Below are 24,404 nucleotides of genomic sequence, written 5' to 3' on the forward strand. Positions count from 1 at the left end.
AAAATAGGGTGGGTCCATTTAAAAATCTTCTCAAGAACCACTGGGCCAGAAAAGCTGAAATTTAAATGAAAGCTTCCTGACCTAGCGCACATTCAATTTTGTTCAAATCATGGCCCCAAGGATGGGGCCACAATAGGGGATAAAAGTTTTCCATACCAATATATAGGAAAAATCTTTAAATATCTTCTTCTCAAGAACCACTGAGATTTACTTGAAAGCTTCCTGACATAATGCAGATTCAAGTTTGTTCAAATCATGGCCCCTGGGGGTTGGATGGGGCCACAATAGGGGATCAAAGTTTTACATACAAATATATAAGGAAAATCTTTAAAAATCTTCTTCTCAAGAACCACTGAGCCAGAAAAGCTGATATTTACATGAAAGCTTTCTGAGATATTTCAATTTGTTAAAATCATGGCCCCCCGGGGTAGGATGGGGTCACAAGGGGGTATAAAAGTTTTGCATACAAATATATTATAGGGAAAATCTTTAAATATGAGCCAATGTGACTCAGGTGAGCGATGTGACCCTTCGGCCTCTTGTTTCTAAAACAGAATCCTGACAATATATATACCATGGTATACGTAGAAATATTCTGCAAATAGGAAATAACTCGAAAACTCTAAATGGTGTTCGGCAGACACAGAAGACCGATTTATCAAATCAAAGGTCAATACAAGAGACAAGGTCATCCAGCCATTACGCTTGACTTTCATGATTAATATAGGTACTCTATCTTGCGATTGTTTACTAACACAAACATGACTGGAAAAAATGCACATATTCCATAGTGTGGAGGTATCACCAAAGTCCATTTAACATTGATCAAGGTCTCCTTTTTACGTGTACAAATATGCCTCAGAAAGTGTTTGACTTTAGCTATGAATCTTCGCATGAAGAATTTCTGCCACAAAGGGATGATCCTTATCTTTCAGGTATTAAAAAGTCAAACGTCAAGGTTACATGTAGGTATAATGTGTTTGTAGTGAAACTGCATATACATGTAGATGTAAATGATAATTGGTTTTCTTCAGTTTTATGATATTCACTATATATTTTTAATTTTCATAGATTAATTATCATTTTCCTTACCCCCCCCCTTCAAATGAATCCTTTATGTCATATAGTTCGGTTTTATAGGGCTTTGCGTAGTCCTCTTTTATCATTAGAATATCACTTTGTTTTTGAAAGATAAAAAAGGGATTTTGAATGGAATTTCAGTTTTCTTCGTTTCCATTTAAAAGTGACGTTTTAGCATTAATTTTTTTTAGCTTTCCTGTCCCCATTTTAACGAACCTTTTAATCCTTGTTACAGGATGTGGTGACTTATCTTTCTAATTACAGGTTGTGGTGACTTATATGAAAATGATATAAAACAAAGATTTTTAATAATTGTATAGACATCGATTATAATTTCCGATTTTCTTTAATCAACAAATTGTGTTTTAGCCTCAAAATAATAGCTTTTCCTTCAGTATTTTTCTAAACATGTCACATTTTTATAGGATATGTTAATCTATTTAAATATGATATAATCAACAGTTTCAATTGAAGCACAGATTTTAATTGGGTTTCCCATTTTTAACGATTTTTCATTAATAAATGGTAATTAAGCCTCAAAATAACAGCATTCCCTTCATTTCTGTTTTCTAAACTTGGCATATGTGTTATAAGATACACCAATCTATTGGAATAGGATTATAAATCAAGAGTTCAAAATGAAGCAGATTTTAATTACATTTTTGAATCTCGAACGATTTTTCATCAATAAATGGTGATTTAGCCACAAAACAAAAGCCTTTCCCTCAATATATTTTCTTTCACGTTTGATTTGTGTTTAATCTATCAAAAAATGAAAAGAAACCTTTTAATACCCATTTCCAAGAAATTCTCTCCATTTACAACTGATTCTTCACATTCATATAACAATAACTGAGCATATTAATTAACTCAGTTTTAAAAATTCAATGTGAATCGAGCTTCTACATTAATTCAACGTTAAATATTTTATGTTGAATTAATTAAGTTCACATCAAATTAGCATTAACATTGATTTAACGTTAGAAATTTAATAACATTAATTTTCATACTATACAAGCACGATTGACGTTTAATTAATGTTAAGTTCACGATAGGCACAATATGACAGTGTATAATACATAAACTGGATTTGATGCAAGTTCGTTCTTCTTCCAAAACTGATTACATGTATCTCCTCTTCGTACGTTCATGCAATGCCTCAGCATGTACTGTTTTCATATAGGAGATATCCATATGGTAAAACTCATAACAATTGAAAATGACTGGTTTACTTAAAATTTATTCAAACTATGAAAACATTTAAATTGACATGTATAATAGAAAAGAAATGCTTGTTTTCCTATTAATGATACATATATATATGTACATGTACATGTATGAAAACAGTTGTAGTTTGGTTTACATAGATGGCTTCTTGAGCACGCGAATACATGCGCTATTGGTCCACGTGATCTATGAAGTCATTGTGAAATATACAAATGTATCTTATATACTTTGGTATAAATATACTCTGTAATATTTAACTAACGTTTACCAACCGACAAATTGGATCCCTCACGACGAAGTTTACAATAAGTTACAATGAGAAATTGGACCCCTCGCGACAATGAAAGAGTTTACAGCACAATGAAGGGGTTTACAGCACAATGACGGAGTTTACAACACAATGACAGAGTTTACAGTACAATGATGTAGTTTATAGTACATTGATGAAGTTTACAGTATAATGAAGGAGTTTATAGTACAACGACGAATTTTACAGTACAATGACGGCGTTTACTGTACATGGACGGAGTTTACAGCACAACGGCGAAGTTTACAGCACAATGAAGGAGTTTACAGCATAATGACAGGTTACAGTATAATGAAGGAGTTTACAGTATAATGAAAGAGTTTACAGTATAATGAAGGAGTTTACAGTACAACGACGGTGTTTACAGTACGGTGAAGGAGTTTACAGGATAATGACAGGTTACAGTACAATGAAGGAATATACAGTACAATGATGGAGTTTACAGCATAATGACGAAGTTTACAGTACAATGACAGAGTTTACAGTACAATGAAGGAGTTTACAGCATAATGACAGAGTTTACAGTACAACGAAGGAGTTGACAGCATAAAGACAGAATTTACAGTACAATGATGAAGTTTACAGCATAATGACAGGTTACAGGTTACAGTACAATGAAGGAGTTGACAGTACAATGAAGGAGTTGACAGTACAACGAAGAAGTTGACAGTACAATGAAGGAGTTGACAGTACAATGAAGGAGCTTACAGCATAATGACAGAGTTTACAGTACAACGAAGGAGTTTACAGTACAACAAAGGAGTTGACAGGACAATGAAGGAGTTTACAGCATAATGACAGAGTTTACAGTACAACGAAGGAGTTTACAGTACAACAAAGGAGTTGACAGGACAATGCAGGAGTTTACAGCATAATGACAGAGTTTACAGTACAACGAAGGAGTTTACAGTACAACAAAGGAGTTTACAGTACAATGATGGAGTTTACAGTACAGTGATGGAGTTTACAGCATAATGACGAAGTTTACAGTACAATGAAGGAGTTTACAGCATAATGACAGGTAACAGTACAATGAAAGAGTTTACAGTACAATGAAGGTGTTTACAGCATAATGAAAGAGTTTACAGTACAATGAAGGAGTTTACAGTATAATGAAGGAGATTAGAGCATGGTGACAGGTTACAGTACAATGAAGGAGTTGACAGTACAATGAAGGAGTTTACAATACAATGAAGGAGTTTACAGTACAATGAAGGAGTTTACAGTACAATGAAGGAGCTTACAGCATAATGGCAGAGTTTACAGTACAACGAAGGAGTTTACAATACAACAAAGGAGTTTACAGGACAATGAAGGAGTTTACAATACAACAAAGGAGTTTACAGGACAATGAAGGAGTTTACAGCATAATGAAAGAGTTTACAGTACAATGAAGGAGTCTACAGTACAATGAAGGAGCTTACAGCATAATGACAGTTTACAGTACAACAAAGGAGTTTACAGGACAATGAAGGAGTTTACAGCATAATGACAGAGTTTACAGTACAATGATGGAGTTTACAATACAGTGATGGAGTTTACAACATAATAACAGAGTTTACAGTACAATGATGGAGTTTACAGTACAATGAAGGAGTTTACAGCATAATGACAGAGTTTACAGTACAATGATGGAGCTTACAGTACAGTGATGGAGTTTACAGCATAATGACAGGTAACAGTACAATGAAGGAGTTTACAGTACAATGAAGGTATTTACAGCATAATGAAAGAGTTTACAATACAATGAAGGAGTTTACAGTATAATGAAGGAGATTAGAACATAATGACAGGTTACAGTACAATGAAGGAGTTGACAGTACAATGAAGGAGTTGACAGTACAATGAAGGAGTTTACAGTACAATGAAGGAGTTGACAGTACAATTAAGGAGATTAGAGCATAATGACAGGTTACAGTACAATGAAGGAGTTGACAGTACAATGAAGGAGTTGACAGTTCAATGAAGGAGTTGACAGTACAATGAAGGAGCTTACAGCATAATGACAGAGTTTACAGTACAACGAAGGAGTTTACAGTACAACAAAGGAGTTGACAGGACAATGAAGGAGTTTACAGCATAATGACAGAGTTTACAGTACAATGATGGAGTTTACAATACAGTGATGGAGTTTACAACATAATAACAGAGTTTACAGTACAATGATGGAGTTTACAGTACAATGATGGAGTTTACAGGACAATGAAGGAGTTTACAGCATAATGACAGAGTTTACAGTACAATGATGGAGTTTACAACATAATAACAGAGTTTACAGTACAATGATGGAGTTTACAGTACAATGATGGAGTTTACAGTACAATGATGGAGTTTACAGTACGCTATGCTGATGAATTCTTTCCATGATTTGTTAGAATTTTGAATTCCACTAACAACTTTATGACATTTTTACAAATTAGGCTATTTTCAACTATTCCAGTCTTGAATTACAGTGTATACCTATAAAAGAGATCCCCATAACTATCATCGGTTGGGGTCGGGGGTTGGTTGTGACTAATTGTTTTCGCGGTTTGGAATACCTACCAATTTAAATCTCCCACGTTTAAGAAAACCTGTACTGATTATAAAAATTATACATCTATTGTATGAAGTAGTATAAGCATTGTAAGCAGTTGGGAAAGTTAAAAATAGCAATTTTAAAAGGGATGAAAAACATAATCAGCATTCTTGACAGTCACTTCTGCATTTACTAGTTTTCCAATCAGGAGTTACAAGCATTTAAAGAATCCTGGTTTTGAGATAATTTTACACAGAATGAAACGGAAAGTAATATTTTGTTAAATACAGGCAAACTCATGGTTTCAAAATTTCAAGATCTTTAATTTTCTCATACTTTTGAGTTCTTGAACAAAATAATTAATTAATAAGAGAATTTTATTCCCTTGGCACCAACTGTATATATTCTAAATTTTTAACATTATTTATATTCAAACTCAGACTCTCGATTTTCTAAAATATATACATGTATAAAAAAAATGGTTCCGTTCACAAGGTACAGGTATAGAAGCAACTCTGTCAAGGTCTTAACAATGGACTATAATTATTTCCAGTTCACCCTGACTATGCGAGGGATAATACCTTGGCAGGATTGCTTTTAAACGGTAGGGGTTGGTAGAGGTCTAATTATCATATTAAATCGAGCTTTTTACCGAAAAAGAAAACCAAGATGGCGGCGTGATATACCTTGTGAATAGTTTATTTAGAGAAAGACAATCTTTTAAAATTTTATATCTTTAAAACGTCAAGAGAACCTGTGTTTTAAAAATGAAATTCAAACATTGACTACGAGACTTGTTTGTTACTTTAAAACAAAAATGAAGTTTTCACACCGATATCATTATATAGCTAATAGATAGTCTATTATAAGATCTGTGTAAAATCTAGAGAATGTTAGCGTTCAATATCCTGAGAATTTACCAAAATCTAAGTAACTAGAATATGTTTGCATGGATTATAACGTAATAATGATACATGGTTATATATACTTATTTTCGCCAGAGTCACTTTTCCCCCTCAATTTACATTTATACAAGCTAATAACATTTTTATTGCAGACGTTAACAATGAACAGAAATACACCTTGTGATCCATTAAGAAATATCGCCAAAAATGTGAACGGGGACAACTCGAAAAATCCATCAATGACAAGAAGAACCCAGGATATTCCAGTAAGGAGAAACAATTTAAAGAAAATCAAAAAATCGCTTCTCTCTATTCGGTCTTCGACAATAGGGGTGGTTTTTATAGAATAGAATGTAGCTGAAAACATTATTATGTTAAAGATAATCTGCAAGATAATCGGGAGTATAAATGTTAAAACCAAAGCCAAAGTACTTGACAGGAAGCACACTTCCCCACCATATCCAAATGTTGACGAGTTTGATAAGATGAAATGAAGGATCACATTTATCGCCACAGGAACTGTTGGTAATACGTAAGATAGAACTATATATTTCACAAATAACCTTTTTTCATAAGACTTATCATTGCGAAAAAGCAAATTTCTTACAAATAATTTGAACATGTGGAAACAGGAAATATTAGTACAAGTGAAAACCGAGATCCAAAAGTAATGAGTCAGGCCACCAATCAGAGCGCATGTTAATTCATCCCTCTTCTCGGATCGCAATAGGAAAAGTAACTGGGCAAAGAATAGAGAAAGTGTAAAACACATGACATTTTTACCAGGAATACTTCGTAGAACTGAAAATAAACAGAACGTCAGAAAAGTCAGTGATAAAGAAAGCAGTGATATGATCGTACATACAACGGAAACAATATAAGATGCCAGCTTCAATGTTGATGGTTCCCTCCCGAATAGTAAATACGTATCTGAACAAATTTGAACGCTACCGTTTTCATTTCTACCAAATTGTGTTGCATCAAACTTTTTGTTAAGAACGCCGACAACTATTTGTTGGCTGTGTTTTGAAAAAACAAATTCTTCAGAATTCAATTCAATTTGGGTACAGAAAAGAAGGCTTGTGACATCAAATGAGTATGCCCTGTTGTCTGAATTTAAATTAGGATCAGAGCAGTTCAACTTCAATGATAATTCATTCTGTTGTGATGGAAGGTACCACGACTCTACATTTTCTTGAAAACGAAAGTGAAACTCTTTGTAGTCTACTGTAAGATGTGTTAGATTTAAAAGATGCAATTCTAGAGGTTTGCGATGAATGGGATTTGTGTCATTACCTATTTCTAATCCTATATACACATTCATTGTGTTTTGCAATAATTCATTAGCCTCTGACTTGATATTTTTAATAGGGTGATAATATATTTCAGCAAAATCCACCTTTCCTTCAAATATTTCCTCTTGAATAACGCTTTTTAGAATATCAAATATCACACAGGAAGTTTCATTTGAAGTATCGGAATCCATCAGCACTTCAAAGGCAATGTTATAGGCGACATTCTGAGCATGCGTGATAAGGTGCTGACAGGAGGAGCCCTGTAACGTCTTCCCCGGTGCACAAACAAGTTTCCTACACTTTCTCTACAAGAGAAACAAAATATTTATTTTAAAAAGATACACAGATGATCTGAGGTTAATGATGATGTTTTTAGAAAAGAAATAATTATCAAAATTTTACAAATTTCCGCCCTGTAAGATGTGGTATAGGGAATTATTTTAATTTTCTATTCTTTGCTTACCCATTTTTTCATGCAGATACATTAATGATTGATTGAATATTGTTTTACGTCCCTCTCAAGAATATTTCACTCACATGGAGACGTCACCATTGCCGGTGAAAGGCTGCAAAATTTAGGCCTTTGTTCGGCCCTTGAGCAGGGAGGGATGTTTATCGTGCCACACCTGCTGTGACAAGGGGCCTCAAATTTTTTGCGGTCTCACCGAAGGACCGCCCTATATAGTCTCCTCTTACAACAAGCAAGAGGTACTGAGGACCTATTCTAACCCGGATCTCCAAGAGAAGCAGATACAATAAGAGAGTTCGGGAACTCGATTAAGCTTTTCTTTACCAGTGGACAAAATATCGAAAAAGAAAACGTGCAAAACCCCTATGGTGTCATAAAAAGGGATTGATATGATGTTCCTGCGATTACGTAAGAAAGTTACAAATATCATTCACCACAAAATGATTTATTTTCTAAGGGTAAAGTTTTCCTATAAAAGAAATCGATTAATTTCGTATCCTTTTTATGATTGTTCCGTCTCTCCTGCTCTTGTATGTCCAACCACGAAAAACAACTTCTAATTTTACAGTGTGCTTCTTCCAAATGAATAACCCCGTAGGCATCCGGGTTAGAATAGGTCCTCATTACCCCTTGCTTGTCGTAAGAGGCGATTGAATGGGGCGGTCCTTCGAATGAGATCACAAAATCCAAGGCGCCGTGTCACAGCGGTGTGGCACGATATATCCCTCCCCGCTCAACGGCCATTAGCGCCGAGTATAGGCCTAAATTTTGCAGCCCTTCACCGGCAATGGTGACGTATCCATGTGAGTGAAATATTCTCTAGAGGGACGTTAAACAATATACAATCAATCCAAATAAATCCTTTGGCAGAAATTGAAAGTCATGATGTAGGGCCAAAATTCCGAAGTACCCTATTTACACTGTGCATCGCTATTTACACTACAAGTGCTGTTTGTTTGTTTTATCTTATTTGAACCAATACACTACATCCTGTAGATTACAAGATGAAAGGTGACGATAACGAACAGTGATCAATCTCATAACTCCTATCAGCAGTACAAAATAGAGAATGAGGCAAACACGGAAATCTGGACACACCAGAGGTGGAACAGCATTTGACCCAATGATAGGTTGTACATGTATTGGCAAACTAGAGCGTTATAACGACCATAGAATTTGCTAAATGCTGACTTTAAACGAGATGTACCATCAACGTGTTTGTTAGTAGCCTGCCTTATTTACACAGGTTTGGTTCGATGTAAACGATTAATTAGCAATTTCCTAGTTGATAAGAATTTCTAACCTCTTATTATATGTACATACTTTTTAAGATACTATTTCTCAAATGATAAGAATTTTAAAACAAAAAGATCTATATTACATAGTTCTTTTGTATTTGTTGTACTCAATGATAGTTTTAACACTGATAGGGTTTGGGAAAATGATACCTCTTGATTAATCATTTATTCTCTGTGAGAATGATCACTGTTCGTTATTTTCACTTTTCATTCTACTCATAATTTGAAGACTTTCAAACACAAAGTGAAATTCGTCGAAGATTTATTTACTCTATTTACTGTGTTACTGTTACATGTATTGTGTGAATTCCTCTCTCTCTATGAGAGAACCCTTGATGCGGGCCGCTGGCGAGCTCTACTGGTAACAAGTGTATCAGAGAGAATTAGTTGAAAATCTAAATTGGGCTATATTGTTTACCCTCCATTTTCTTTCGTTGGAGACACGTAACTAATGCGCAGTGTCACCGTAACAGATCTACACAACTCGTACCAAGATTAAACCAGCGGTAATGGACACTACGACGTGTTATCCGTCTTTTAAAGACTCATTTCAATTGCTGTATATTAATCTTTAGAGGTATTTTTGACGTGGAAAACGGAGGCTTCTCGTGGATACCTCGGAAAACGCGGACTGGCAAAAGACGAAGCTGAACACGAACGTGTGGCGCTTGCCTATTCTGTCCATGTTATGAATATTAGCGAAACGTCATCAGCGGCAGAACATATGTGAAGGTGAGACCTGTGATTCTGTATAGGTTAATGTTCGAGTACATCCCCATTCCTTAAAAGTAACAGAACCGAAGCCCCGAATGTCCACTGCTTTTCAGGAATGGAGAGGAACTAGGACATTGACATACTTAAAACCCACCCCCAGTATAAATCTAGCTACAAAATCTAACTATAATTGTAACTCATATTTTGGAATTCTTTCAATAAATTCTAATAACACTATTAAATATCAGAATTACATAATACTAGTATAGAGTGTTGTAATATGAAACATCTATTGTTAAATATCAGAATTACATATAATACTAGTATAGAGTTTTGTCATATGAAACATCTATTGTTAAATATCAGAATTACATACAATACTAGTATAGAGTTTTGTCATATGAAACATCTATTGTTAAATATCAGAATTACATAATACTAGTATAGAGTTTTGTCATATGAAACATCTATTGTTAAACTTTTAAATATCAGAATTACATATAATACTAGCATAGAGTTTTGTCATATGAAACATCTATTGTTAAATATCAGAATTACATATGATACTAGTATAGAGTTTTGTCATATGAAACATCTATTGTTAAATATCAGAATTACATACAATACTAGTATAGAGTTTTGTCATATAAAACATATATTGTTAAATATCAGAATTACATATGATACTAGTATAGAGTTTTGTCATATAAAACATCTATTGTTAAATATCAGAATTACATATGATACTAGTATAGAGTTTTGTCATATAAAACATCTATTGTTAAATATCAGATTTACATATAATACTAGTATAGAGTTTTGTCATATGAAACATCTATTGTTAAATATCAGAATTACATAATACTAGTATAGAGTTTTGTCATATGAAACATCTATTGTTAAATATCAGAATTACATATAATACTAGTATAGAGTTTTGTCATATGAAACATCTATTGTTAAATATCAGAATTACATATAATACTAGTATAGAGTTTTGTCATATGAAACATCTATTGTTAGATATCAGAATTACATATGATACTAGTATAGAGTTTTGTCATATAAAACATCTATTGTTAAGCTTTTCCAGAATTGTCATCATCCTCAGTGGATGTCTGTCTTTCGTGTGAAAAGTTTTGGCTTCAACTCCCATCTATACCTTTAGGTTTCGCTGTGAAAATTATTCTTTTCATTGTGTTAAAACAGTGACAGACTTAGGTCAGGGGGATTAGGGGGAACTTGTTCATAAATAATCACACTTAACTCAACAGAACATCACTAAGTAGTTGTCTGAAACTCTCCAGTCCTGAAAAATATTGGAGCGCAATTACAATAGAATGACGTCACAGCTGGATTTTAAACAGAATTTATTCAACATTGAATGGACCATAATACCAGACCCTTTTCTTATACACAGCCAGTGGGCTGACGAATATGGTTGGCCATCCTACCCATAATCATTTATTTATACTGGACGACCAGTAAAATTAATTTTACTACCAGTAAAAATAATTTCACTACCAGTAAAAATAAAACACTGGCCAAAGCTACCCACAGTTAATTATTATTTATAAGCTACCCACGGTTAATTATTATTTGTACCAGCAGTAAAAAATAATTTTACCGGGAGTAAAATTAATTTTACTGGTAGTATGATTATTCATACTACTAGTAAAAAGGAATAATATTTTTACTACAATAAGAATACATGAGTGGCTATCCTACCCACAGTTATTTATTTATAATACCAGTAAAATTAAATTTTACTACCAGTAAAAATAATTTCACTACTAGTAAAAATAAAACACTGGCCAAAGCTACCCACAATTAGATATTCATAACAGTAGTAAAAATAATTTTTGCAGCAGTAAAAAATCGACCAATCACAGACAATGTAAGATTTGTACATAGGAAAATTACCTATATAACTGCATCATTTATAGCCGAGATTTTTAAAAGAAATATGTCTTGGTTCTATTTAAATTCAACTAATAAACATTGAGTACTTATCTACCTTAACTTGAGCGGACATCGAAATCTGTAGAGTTTGTTTAAAAGAAAAATTACTGCACTATTTGTCAACAGAGAATATAACAATTAGTAAGCAAGCGTGCCAAATTACAGATGTATGTTATGCAGGAAGACAGCCAACATCCGAATTCAAGTCGGAAATTTCCGGTGGGGGGTAGCTACGATAGGCTTATGAATTTATTTCCCCGTAGTACCCACCATAAAATTAGGAAGAAGTCCCCCTCCTCTTTAACACCACGTTCCTAATAAATATTTTAAAATAAGTAAAGCCATGACAAAAACTGCCACACACTTGTTTGCTTGCTCTATTCTGCCGAGATAACACCACTTCTGGCATATGTAGTCGCACAGTAAGTTTGAAGTTTCTCTTTCACAGCTGTGAATATTTAGGGGCTTGTTAGAGCACTTACTGGATCCAACAATGTATCTTTGTTTGTAAGGGTTTTTATGTTGTTAACGATTATCCTAAATGCCTAAAGCACTCAAATGTCTCTATATATGCAGATGATACATCTCAGGATGTTTCACATCAATCTATTGATGTTATTGAGCAAAGGTTACATGATGATCTTTTAAACTCTATGAAATGGATGGAAAGTAATAAACTTAAGATGAATTTAGCGAAAACACAATGTATGTTGATTGGCACTGCACAAAAACTCTCAAAATGTAGACAAATGTGTATCAAAGTAGGAGAAAATATTTTAGATACTGTTAAAACGGCCAAACTTCTTGGTGTACAAATAGATGAATGTCTAACTTGGTCTGTACACATTGATTCTTTCACAGAAAATAGGCATTTTACGTCGTCTACAAACTTTTATATCAAATGCAGCATTATTGAAAAATTTTAACACTGTTATATTTCCTCATTTTAATTATTGTTGCACAGTTTGGTGCTCAGCCAAAAACAGGGTTTTTATTGACAGACTTTTTAAGTTACAGAAAAGGGCAGCCAGAATTATATTGAAGGTGAAAGTAACTCAGACTTCTACAGCTGATATTTTTAGTGTTCTTAAATGGATGCCTGTTCATGATTATTTTGTATATAGAAAACTAGTGCTTGCTTTTAAGGTTCTTAATAACATGACACCAGAATATATGAACGTTTTTAGTTTTGTCAGCCAGGTTAGTTCCAGAACAACAAGAAGTAGCGATAGTGGCATTTTATATTTACCAAAAGTTCGAACTGAATATTATAAACGGTCTTTTAAGGTATCCTCCACAATTTATGGAATCAGTTGCCCGAGTCTGTCAGAAGCTGTTGTTCTATTACATCTTTTAAATCAGCATATTTGCAGCATTATTACTCAAATAAGTGATATATAGATATGTATATGTTTATCCCCCCCCCCGTGATATCGTGTGTATATTTTATGTATATATTTTATATTATGTTATCTATTTTTCTATTCTCTCATTTATCTGTCTGTGAATATGTTTTATACAGGACCACAATGTAAACTAGTCATTTGTACTAATTGTGCTATCCTGTCTAAATAAAGAATTTATTATTATTATTACATGCACACGTATGTAGTTTAGGAATCCAGCATAGGTACGATAACTCATATTCATTCGACCCATTGACTGGGATATTAAATGTGTCTAAAACTGAAGCATGGTTTTGAAGAATTTCATCTTTTGAAAGGGCAGTTGGAGTATAAGTACGATTACCAAAGGTGGAATTAATGCCAAGTTCGTTTAAAATACAGTTGTAATAATGAGTCTTACAAACAAAGACAATGTTGTTACAAGCTTCGTCAGCTGGAACCAAAACATATTCCTCATGTAACCTATCTAATTCTTTTATCACTTTTGGTTTACTAAACACAGAAGGATAGATGATACGTACTTTTGTTTTAATATGTCTAATGCAGGATTTTAATATTCCTCTTATGCTTTTAACTCATTCTGACAATGTATCAAGTTCTTCTTTTCATATTTAGCCCTCTGCAATATTTGCAACCGAATTCCCATATAACAGATCATGAAAAGAATTTTTATCCTTAAATATACCCCACCATAAGTTCAAGAACAGACATTGATACTTAGTCAAAGAAATTGTCCTGAACGAGATGTTCCCCTCTTGATATGGAGAAGAAAAAATTCAAATAATATTTCCTGCAAACGTAAACATACACATATTATTACCATTTCATATATAGGGTCATCTTAAGTTAATTTATGTTAAATTTGCTCTTACTCCAGGGCAACATTGCAGCCCTATTTGTTTCCATGTAAATCATAACAGAAAAACATGTTAGGTGTAAAAGATTGCCATTTATTAAAAATGACGAAAAGTGTGAGTCCTAAAAATACAGAACAAAATTGACTGGGAGACATACCCGCATCTTGACTAGAAATGTAATATATAAAAGTAATACACAACAGCGTTCTCTCAGCCACAATATTGTTACAAAAAACAAATGCGATAAAATACGATATCACAAATCTTTACTGGAAACAAAAGTGGTGCATAAAACAGACCAAAGGAGACAGCAAATGTGCCTTAAAAGGAGTAGAGGTGGAGGTTGCTTTTTCTTCCTAAATTTTTCCGTGGCAACACTCCAACTAAACAAAGAAAATGAAGCCTTGCGCGACAATCTGATTGGCTGAAAGAGACTTTGTTAACTAAAACAAAGGACCGGATAAAATCGGCGAATGGATAAAACGGTTCCTGAAAAATAGGAAAGGGGAGGGGGGCTGTTTACCCTGGGTTATACAAAGAATCTTGGTAGAAATACAATTTTTAAAATCTAATAGATACCAACTGAAGAATACAACTACACAATAGCATACAAGTGAAGACAGCCGTAACCAAAATATAAAATAGCCAATTTTTAAAATAAATTGCTTTATTAAACATAAACCTTGTTAAGGTTATTCTAACTACTTAGGTACATTTTTATTGCTTTACATTTATGATGTTTCTGAGATAAACCAAAGTAAACAATTAAAATCTAGACACATACAGCTAGAGAAAAGAAAGACATTAATTGTTCATATTAATATTCTTGATATAGGCCTAAATATCGTACATAACCCACACTTTTCTTCAAACCCCGCCCACATTTTCGAGAGAAAAAACCCCAACATCACTGTCTACTGTATGAAGTTCCTCCAGATCAAAATTGCATATATCAAACACGGATAACTGACTCAGACTAAGTTCTTTAAATAGATATTTGCGCTAAATCTCACTTGTAGCTTGAGACAAGATGATATCGTCAATGGTTTCGTCCCAAAGACTTTCTATTTCCATATTCTCCTCAAGTCGAGAAACACGTGTACGTAGAAATACGGGTATCATTTATAAAGAGTTTTATAAAAAATCCAGTCACGTATTAAGAACGCGTTTGAGAGATAAACTTGTTTTGCGGACAGAGTGAACAGCGGCGGATAATCAGACTTGTCGTGTTTCTTCTATGGTTTCTCGCCTTACAATTCTTAATTATTATTTTTTTCGCTTATGTTTCCCCGATTTTTTTTTAATCTATTGTATATACATGTTAATGTTTTTCAGCCAATTTAGTCAAAATACGTATTACAATGAAGGATATCAAATAGGATTTTTTAAAGAGTAACCACCATCATCAATTAAATATGTTGCTAAATTTTAAAACAGAAAAATGCACAAATACGGATTCTTAGAATTTTAATTGTACCGGGGGTATTTAATTTCAATTCTTTGAAGCAATACCGGTACTAGAAGTCGGAGAATGAGTAAATGTGAAATAAAAATATCAAAACCAACAGTCCAAACATTTACATAGTGATTCTACCATCAATTAAATGATGCATGTACATAACCCTTTTCAATTTTGCACCAGGGGGGTGGGGTGGGTGGGGGGGGGGCATATATGTCTTACAAACATCTCTTGTTATCCAATGAGTTGGATGTTTTCTTTTATCCCAGAGCATTGACGAGAGGATTGAAAAACACACAACGAGTTGGATAATAATCATATCTAACCACAAACTATGGGGGATTCTTTTTATCACATAGTTTATCCTAATAGACCATTAAATTTACATTTCCAAAATATTCTGTTTTATTTACATCAACCCGAACTACTTTCGTAACGTTAACATTACACCGCTACAAATAGTTCGTTGGGGAAATATAAACAAGAGACCCACAGGCCTTATCTGTCACCTGAGTACTAGTGATGAAAAGTATCACTACTCCCAAGGGCTATGAAATCTAGAAAAAAAATCTGTACTAAATATCTAAGCTAAATTCTAATGTTCAGCAACAGTATAAACAAGACGTGTTCTTAAAACTTCACTGCCCTCAAAAGTGCATATACTGATGAGAGGCTTTACATAAATTAACATTAAAACATCAAAAGATATGACTAATTTGGACCCATCCTAGAGCCAAAACCCTGGGTTGTGATATCCACCATTTTGGTACATCCTTTTCTGCTATTCCTAAGTATGTATTTAGTTTTATACAGTATCAACAAACTTACACATAAATACTATATACTAAGTTTGGCCCCAACCTGGGTTCAGAACCCCTACTCTGGGGATCATCAAATTTACAATTTTGGTAAAAGACTACCTGCTCTTTCTAAATATCCATTTAGTTTCAATTTAGTACCAAAAACACTAAAGATGTTTTACACATAGACACTATATAGTAAGTTTGGTCCTGCCCTGGGGTCAGAACCCCTACACCGGGGATCATGAAAGTTACAATTTTGGAAGGGCCTTCCTGCTCTACATCACATTACATTTAGTTTTTCTTACACGTGTGCGGTTTTTGAGAAGATTTTTGAAAATTGTTCAATTTTGGGCAGTTTTTGCCCCGCTCCTACGGCCCCAGGGGTGCTGGAGTACTGAAATTTACAATTTATGCCCCCTTGTCCCAAAGATGCTTCATACCAAATTTGAAACGAGTTGGACTGGTAGTTATCAAGAAGTTAAAAATGTTCAATTGTTAACGCACGACGACGGACGACAACCAATTGCAATAGGTCACCTCAGTTAACTCAGGTGACCTAGTAAAATGAAATGTTTTATTCATAAAAGATCATTTTTAAATGAGAAAAACATTTACATTAATAAATATGTGATAAAAGATCTTGGTGTGTTTGCTTCCAAATGTAACCTATCGGGTTTTCTACATGTACCACTCAGAAAGATTTACATTGTAAGACATGATCAGTTCTGACAAGGTTTTCATTTTGAGCTTCAAGAAAAACGATTTCAGTTCATGTCACCTAATGTGTTGTGTTTTTTCCTTTAAATGTATTTTTATTTCCTTGATCATTGAGAATAGTCTACAATCGATACAAAATATGATCATGGATTGTATGCAACGCCGAGGTGCAGGTTGTTTCACGTTTTAATCACATACCTCACGCTCCAACATTGATTGACAATGCCTCACATAATGAATGGTAATGCTATGCATTACTGCAATAACAAGACAGACGGGCTGGAAATTCTAAGTTCAAAAGGGGCATAACTCCCAGAAAAATTATGGAATCAGAATTATATAAATAGGCTAGAAAATGAAAATGACAGGCCTGTTCCCTCGATCGTCACTAATTACTTCACATATAAATTCATTGTTTTCAAATTTTGAAGAATTTAATAACACCTGTGCCACTTCCATCAATTTTTACAATTAAAAAAGAAAAAGAAATTCTGTCACCCTGATCCAGTTCCTATGCACATTACGTAACACGGAGTATGAACACCTACATGTACTATAGGATATGAATGATTTATCATATGAGTGATATCCACTGGATGAAGGGGCACATATGTGATAAATAAAAGTATACACTAGCTGCCTGCGCTGGCCCCAACTGTAGCACCGTGCACATATTAGGTATTTTAAACTTAGAATAATGTGTCTTTAGTTCAGCATTACCCACTGAGTGTAAATATAAAATTTTCTTAGAATCTTGCAACTTCTTGGTTATACTTGTCATACCTTCATTGAATACAATGTATGAACTGTTATTATCAATACTGTTGCTTTTAAACCAATAAGTGATGCTCGAGACTTACTTGGTAGGGGTCATATATTTCTGCTAATTTGCATTCTGGAGAGAAGCGTTCATTTCCCTCCGCTGACATGTCAAGGATGGAAAATAGTTCGCGGTAACTATGACTGTTTAAGTTATTTTGTAAACGGGTAACATAAATTTTGTTTTCACACCAGGTTTCGTATTCTTCATTTTCAACGCACAGCGACGTAAAATTCACGTGTGCGACGTAATGAGATGAGTTATCTGCCGGTCTTTCATTATACACATTATTGAAATTTGACACAATATCCCAAGAAGGAAATGTACAGCCATAAGTTAGACAATTTCTGCGCTCCTCGGATAATACTGTCTCTGAATCAGCGAACGTGTCTAGTTTACTATCTATTTCGATACACGTATGCATGTTACAGTTTCTGTGGAGGATGTTTTCGTCCAACTGAGAGAGATTTAATTCTCTTTGTCTCGCCTCCGTGATACACAAATTACAGAATACTCTTCGATAATAACCATACTGATTCCTGGAACTTTTGCCAACATTTCCTAATTCCAAATCCTCCTGCTTCCCGGCAACATTTTGTTGAGTAGTAAGAGAGATATTGCAGGGAATCAGGTTGCTATTTCGTGGTGGAGTAAAATAAATGGAACAATTCTGACGTTTAAGATCTTCCCAAAGGGCACTGGTTACAGAATAGGTGTTAAGATCTATAACACTGGGGCATGATACACCAATCGACCATGGAATGATGTCTTCCTCCCCGTGACATTCAGAGCATTGTTTACTAGCATATGTAACTTTTGTATGGCGTGAGAATACCGGTACTTGGTGCCAAATATTGTTCTGATCAATTGGCAAAAAACAGCTCTTTCTTGATGCGGTTTTATTTTGCGTTGAACAAAATGACACCATGGCATATTTGTCTCCAGTTTTTCCATTGGGCTCGCTTACGTCGTATTCTACTGGAACACAGCTACTGAGGTATTTACCAGGACACCAGCTTCCAACAAAGTGACAATCGACATGATATTTCTGTGAACTATTGCCAGTTCCCTGATTAAACTGAGAGTTTATTTTGTATTTTGCCAAGCAAATATTAATTCCTCCATAGTCATGTATACACTTTTGTATCGTTGTGTTGTGTTCCACACTCGTCAAAATAAATGTGGAGTTGGACAAATAATACAGCGATAGGATAACTGCAATAATCTTCATTTTGTTGGTGATAAACTACCAAAAAAAGAGAAAACAACAACAACACATTGTAAACGATAACATTTAGCACTAATTCAATTAAAGCGATTCCTCATTTATATATCTTACAGGTGCTGCGTGACTGGTTTTTGTTACACTTAGATTTAAGACTGTTTACTAGTATTTCATTTCTATAGTTATTTATTTTACCCTCTAAAATGAAAGAAAACCCTGGGTATCTATATTTTCTGAAAGTTTTCAAATGACGTTACAAAATTGGTGTTTTTTTTTTTTTTTTTTTTTTTTTTTTTTTTTTTACACATTTTAGAGAGTGAAATAAATAATTATGAAAAAACATGTCTGATATACACTGTATTTAGAATCGCAGCTAACTGTAGGATTTAGGTTTTGTATTTAGAATCGCAGCTAACTGTAGGATTTAGGTTTTGTATTTAGAATCGCAGCTAACTGTAGGATTTAGGTTTTGTATTTAGAATCGCAGCTAACTGTAGGATTTAGGTTTTGTATTTAGAATCGCAGCTAACTGTAGGATTTAGGTTTTGTATTTAGAATCGCAGCTAACTGTAGGATTTAGGTTTTGTATTTAGAATCGCAGCTAACTGTAGGATTTAGGTTTTGTATTTAGAATCGCAGCTAACTGTAGGATTTAGGTTTTGGTCTATCACTAAACCCAATTCTTTGTTCAACTTTTTTTTTCATACTGAAAACAACCACGATATAATTAATAATTCCCATTTTTATTTCTTTTGGCTGGCATTATATGGCTTGCATTTGGGATGTCAAATCTACTCTGGTTTGCAATCTTATCAATCATTCGGACAAGGCTCAGTTTAATATTTAGAATGATTAATCATAACTCTGAACACTGTTATAAGTCCATGGCAGTTCAATCAGTGATAAACACTGTTTTTGTGATATAATGGAAAGCAGATGGTGTCTTTATAAATCTCTCATACATCTGTACATAGCTTAATCGTTCTTTGGATAAGTGCTGCAGTAGATCTACAGTTAAAAGATACCGAGTCTTGAAGAAAATGCATACTGTCGTAAGAAGATTATAAATTTTATAAATTTAGTATGTGTTTTAATGCATCCTAAGATTTTAAGCGGTAAATTTGAAAAGTTTTATTCTTGACAAACAATAACAATATATCAATGAATTTGAACACCGGAAGAAATGGACTTACGTCACATATTACGTAATTTATCTTGAAAATAAAAGAATTTACAAACCCTCTTTAATTTCGCTGAATCATCAACCGGTTCTGTCAGATAAATCACAATAGATCTACGGTATTTTATTTTATTGTGAATTTAGATTTGCAATATGGGTCTCATTTCCCTTTGGGCCTATATATGATTATTTTGACTTAATTAGACTAAATCACCATTATTACATAGAATGTGTCCAGCTGCATAACTTTTTGTTTTCAAAGGAAAACATGCGATTTTAATACCATTTTTGAATATCCACACTTTGTACTATTTTCACGGTTTAAGCTTTGAGACCACAAATTCAAATCGTAACTGTATTCAAGATCAAAAGTAGCCTGACTTTACTAAACAACAATCGATACTTAATATGGGGCACACTAAAATCATTGAAATCACACCTGTATCTATATAATCTATCTATATCTAGATTAATCGTGAACCTACCTGTAAATACTATTCATACACTCCTGGGCTAGGCACGATGGATTTTTGTCACCAGTAGCACTTCTCACAGCCCTGCGTGACAAAATCTTGTTGAAACCATCGATGAATCAATCACGATAGCATTGGCCTATGATTATAAAATGGGGTTTTTTTTTTATAATGTATGTGAAATGTCGTGCATTTTCTGTTTCGGCACGAACAATACATCATTCAGACTGAATAACCGTCTTACACTTCATTACATTGTACAAACTCTAATCTTTTTCCTTGACGGGCTTTCTCTGTATCATAATTGATCTCATTTTAGCACATCTTAGTATCATTATTCTGTTGTATCAAACCTTGGAAGACAAAGTTAACATTAATTTATATTCACATTACTGGAGATTCTATCATAAGTCATCCCGCAGGCTGACTAATTATGGTACGAAGAACTTCAAATGCGCTTGCGCGTTCAGGGAATTATGGGAAGTAGAGTTGGCGTAACTTCAATTCTGATAACTTCGTCGTCAGTGAAAAAAGGAACCTATATAATTATACTATAATATGTACATGTCTGTTCCTGATAGCTCATTAACTTTAAATCACTATTACAACGCTATGTCAGTTATAGCCATATGTCAGTGTGAAGAGTATATCATCTCATAGACTTTTTAAAAAACACCTGAAAGACATATTTTATTTTTACATTTTCTGTTCACATGGTTATACTCACTAGTATATTGTTACTTGATTATTATATAACTGTATCATACCAATGAGATGTTTCAATAAGCTAAACTAAACATTTTCTATTGTATTTACCTTCTTACATACAATGTTTTGACGTAATGTTGACCGCATTTTGTTTTGTTATTTAGCATTTGAAAAATAACAAGCATCGCTTTTGAACACCCCGCCCTTTACTCCGTTACTTCGTAGTAAAGGGCGAGGGGTTCCGATCGCGTTTTGATATTTTCCAAAGTAATGTCATAATCAATAACGTTGAAAACACCGCATCTTCATTTTGACGTCCCAGATTAAAAAAAAACCCCACAAGAAATATGTTCATAGGGCTTGAATGCCCTCCCCAATGTAACATTTGTAATGCAATATTAACATAAGAGGCCCATGGGCCACATAACTCACCTGAGTCAACTCGGCCCATATTTTAATTTTTTCCCCTATATATTCGCATGCAAAATTTTGATCCCCTATTGTGGCCCCAACCTACCCCCTGGGCTACGATTTTTATAAACATGAATCTGCACAATGCCAGAAAGCTGTCATGTAAATTTAAACTTTTCTGAACTAGTGGTTCTTGAGAAGAAGACTTATAAAGATTTTTTTGGTATATATTCGCATGTAAAACTTTGATTCCCTATTGTGGCCCCACTCTTCCCCCAGGGACCATGAATTTCACAATCTTGAATCTGCACTAAGTCAGAAAGCTTCCGTGTAAATTTGAACTTTTCTCGCCAAGTGGTTCTTGAGAAGAATATTTTTAAATGAACCCATCCTAAATTGCATTTTTAGCTGACCTGAGCCAAAGGCTCAAGTGAGATTTTCTGATCAAAATTTGTCCATCGTCTGTCGGCGTAAACTTTTCACATTTTCATTTTCTCCTCCAGAACCACTGGCCAATTTCAAACAAACTTAAAGCATAATTGGGTAAAGGGGATTCAATTTTTTTTTTAAAATGAAGGGTTATGTCCTCTTCAAAGGGGAGATAATCTTAAAAATGCAAAAATAGAGTGGGGTCATTTAAAAATCTTCTCAAGAACCACTGGGCCAGAAAAGATAAAATTTACATGAAAGCTTTCCGACATATTGAAGATTCAAATTTGTAAAAATCATGACCCAAAGGGGGTATGTTGGGGTCACTATAGGGGATTAAAGTTAAACATGCGAATATATAAAGAAAATCTTGACTGAAAGCTTCCTGATATAAAGTAGATTCAAATTTGCTCAGATCATGCCCCCTATAGACTATAGGATGGGGCCACATAAGGGTCGCAAAAAAATAAAAAAAATTAGCAGATAAATATCAAGATTATCGAATATTAATCAAGGTATTCGCATATGAATAACAAGATTATCGAATATTTTAGCATATACATGTAAATCAAGATTTGTATGATATTGTACATTTTATACACAATGTACATGCCATAATCGACCTGAGGAAATGATCCCAGAATTAATGTACGTACAAAATCGATAGCGTGACCATGAATTTACATTTAGATTGTGCAATATTTGTATATTTCTGATACGGATAACCTGTTTATTGTGCTGAATTATACGTATATCATATGTGGGGCAGAAATTTACGAGAAAAATTTCATTGGAGATAAACGATACAAAAGTTTCAAATTTGGGGAAAGGAGTAAATACAATTATTGACAATGTCTTTCATAAATATAGGAATATAATCAGAAATACATGTCAAATCAATTAGAGATTCGGGCACGAATGAGCATTAAACTGTAGCATCGGTTATTTTTAAGTACATGTAAGGGGGGGGGGGCTTAAGGAAACTTGAAAATGTTAAGATAATAATTGAGGTATTTATTAACCGAAACTGCCTCATTTTCGTACACGTACCAACGCTCGTTGCTCATTCTTCGCTACATGTACATGTATATAAGTAACTGCAGGCTCTTACATTTTTTCTCATTCAGAACTTCTCCCACTTTTTAACCAAATAATACTTATGTTTTGTAATGATAATAACAATGATTTATTCTATTCTTTGATATTGATGAGTGATCTGCAGTTGTGTTTTGTAATGATAATAACACTGATTTATTCTATTCTTTGATATTGATGAGTGATCCACAGTTGTGTTTTGTAATGATGATAGCAATGATTTATTCTATTCTTTGATATTGATGAGTGATCCACAGTTGTGTTTTGTAATGATGATAACAATGATTTATTCTATTCTTTGATATAGATGAGTAATTCGCAGTTTTCCTTGAATTTTCGCAGTTGATAATCCTGATATCTGCACTTTATAAATTAAATTTCTGATGTAATAGTAAAGTTTACTTTCACTCTTTCGCAAACGTTCCTTTTTATACGCCCGTCATTAGGCGGGATGTATTATGTTGTGGCGCTGTCCGTGCGTCCGTCCGGCTGGCTGGCTGTCCGTCCGGGGTAATATTTTCCGGACTTTTTTCCGTAATTGATGCATGTACAACTTTGAAATTTGGTTACAATATTTTCCTCAAGAATTGTAGGAGTGAGTTTGCATTTCAGCTGGATTGGTTCATCCTTGACCTACTTTAGGGCTTAAGTAGGTCAAAGTTTTTCGGATATTTTTTCGTTACAGATACAGATATTGCCCTGAAATTTACACATAAGATTCCTTTCAGGGGAATACAAGTTCAGTGTGTATTTCAGCTGGATTGGTCCGTCCGTGACCTACATTAGGACTAAAAGTAGGTCAAACAGTTTTCTGGGCTTTTTTCATTATGGATACAGATATTGCCCTGAAATTTAGTCAAAGGTTTCCTCTTGGAGGAATACAAGTTCAGTTTGCATTTCAGCTGGATTGGTCAATCATTGACCTACTTTTTTGGGGGAAAATAGGTCAAACAGTTTCCCGGGCTTTTTTCATTACGGATACATATATTGCCCTGATATTTAGTCAAAGGCTCCCTTGCGGAGGAAGACAAGTGCAGTTAACATTT

The 24,404-nt window shown here is 34.0% G+C and overlaps 1 protein-coding gene across 3 annotated transcripts in view; it reads right to left on the reverse strand.

Moving 5' to 3' along the window:
* The window catches only part of LOC125670915 (uncharacterized), a 44,217-nt gene extending 25,384 nt beyond the window's left edge, over positions 1-18,833 (reverse strand). For 2 of the 3 annotated variants that reach the window (XM_056161589.1, XM_048906349.2), the window contains exon 1: positions 17,878-18,833. In XM_056161589.1, coding sequence (XP_056017564.1) covers positions 17,878-18,765 — 888 coding nt within the window. In that variant the 5' untranslated portion in view covers positions 18,766-18,833. Of the gene's footprint in view, positions 1-2,299; positions 7,638-17,877 lie in introns of those variants that run through there. The other variant, XM_048906347.2, reaches the window with a different exon arrangement.
* Positions 18,834-24,404: the final 5,571 nt, after the last annotated feature.

This window comes from Ostrea edulis, chromosome 4 (assembly GCF_947568905.1).
Source record: "Ostrea edulis chromosome 4, xbOstEdul1.1, whole genome shotgun sequence".
NCBI lineage: Eukaryota > Metazoa > Mollusca > Bivalvia > Ostreida > Ostreidae > Ostrea > Ostrea edulis.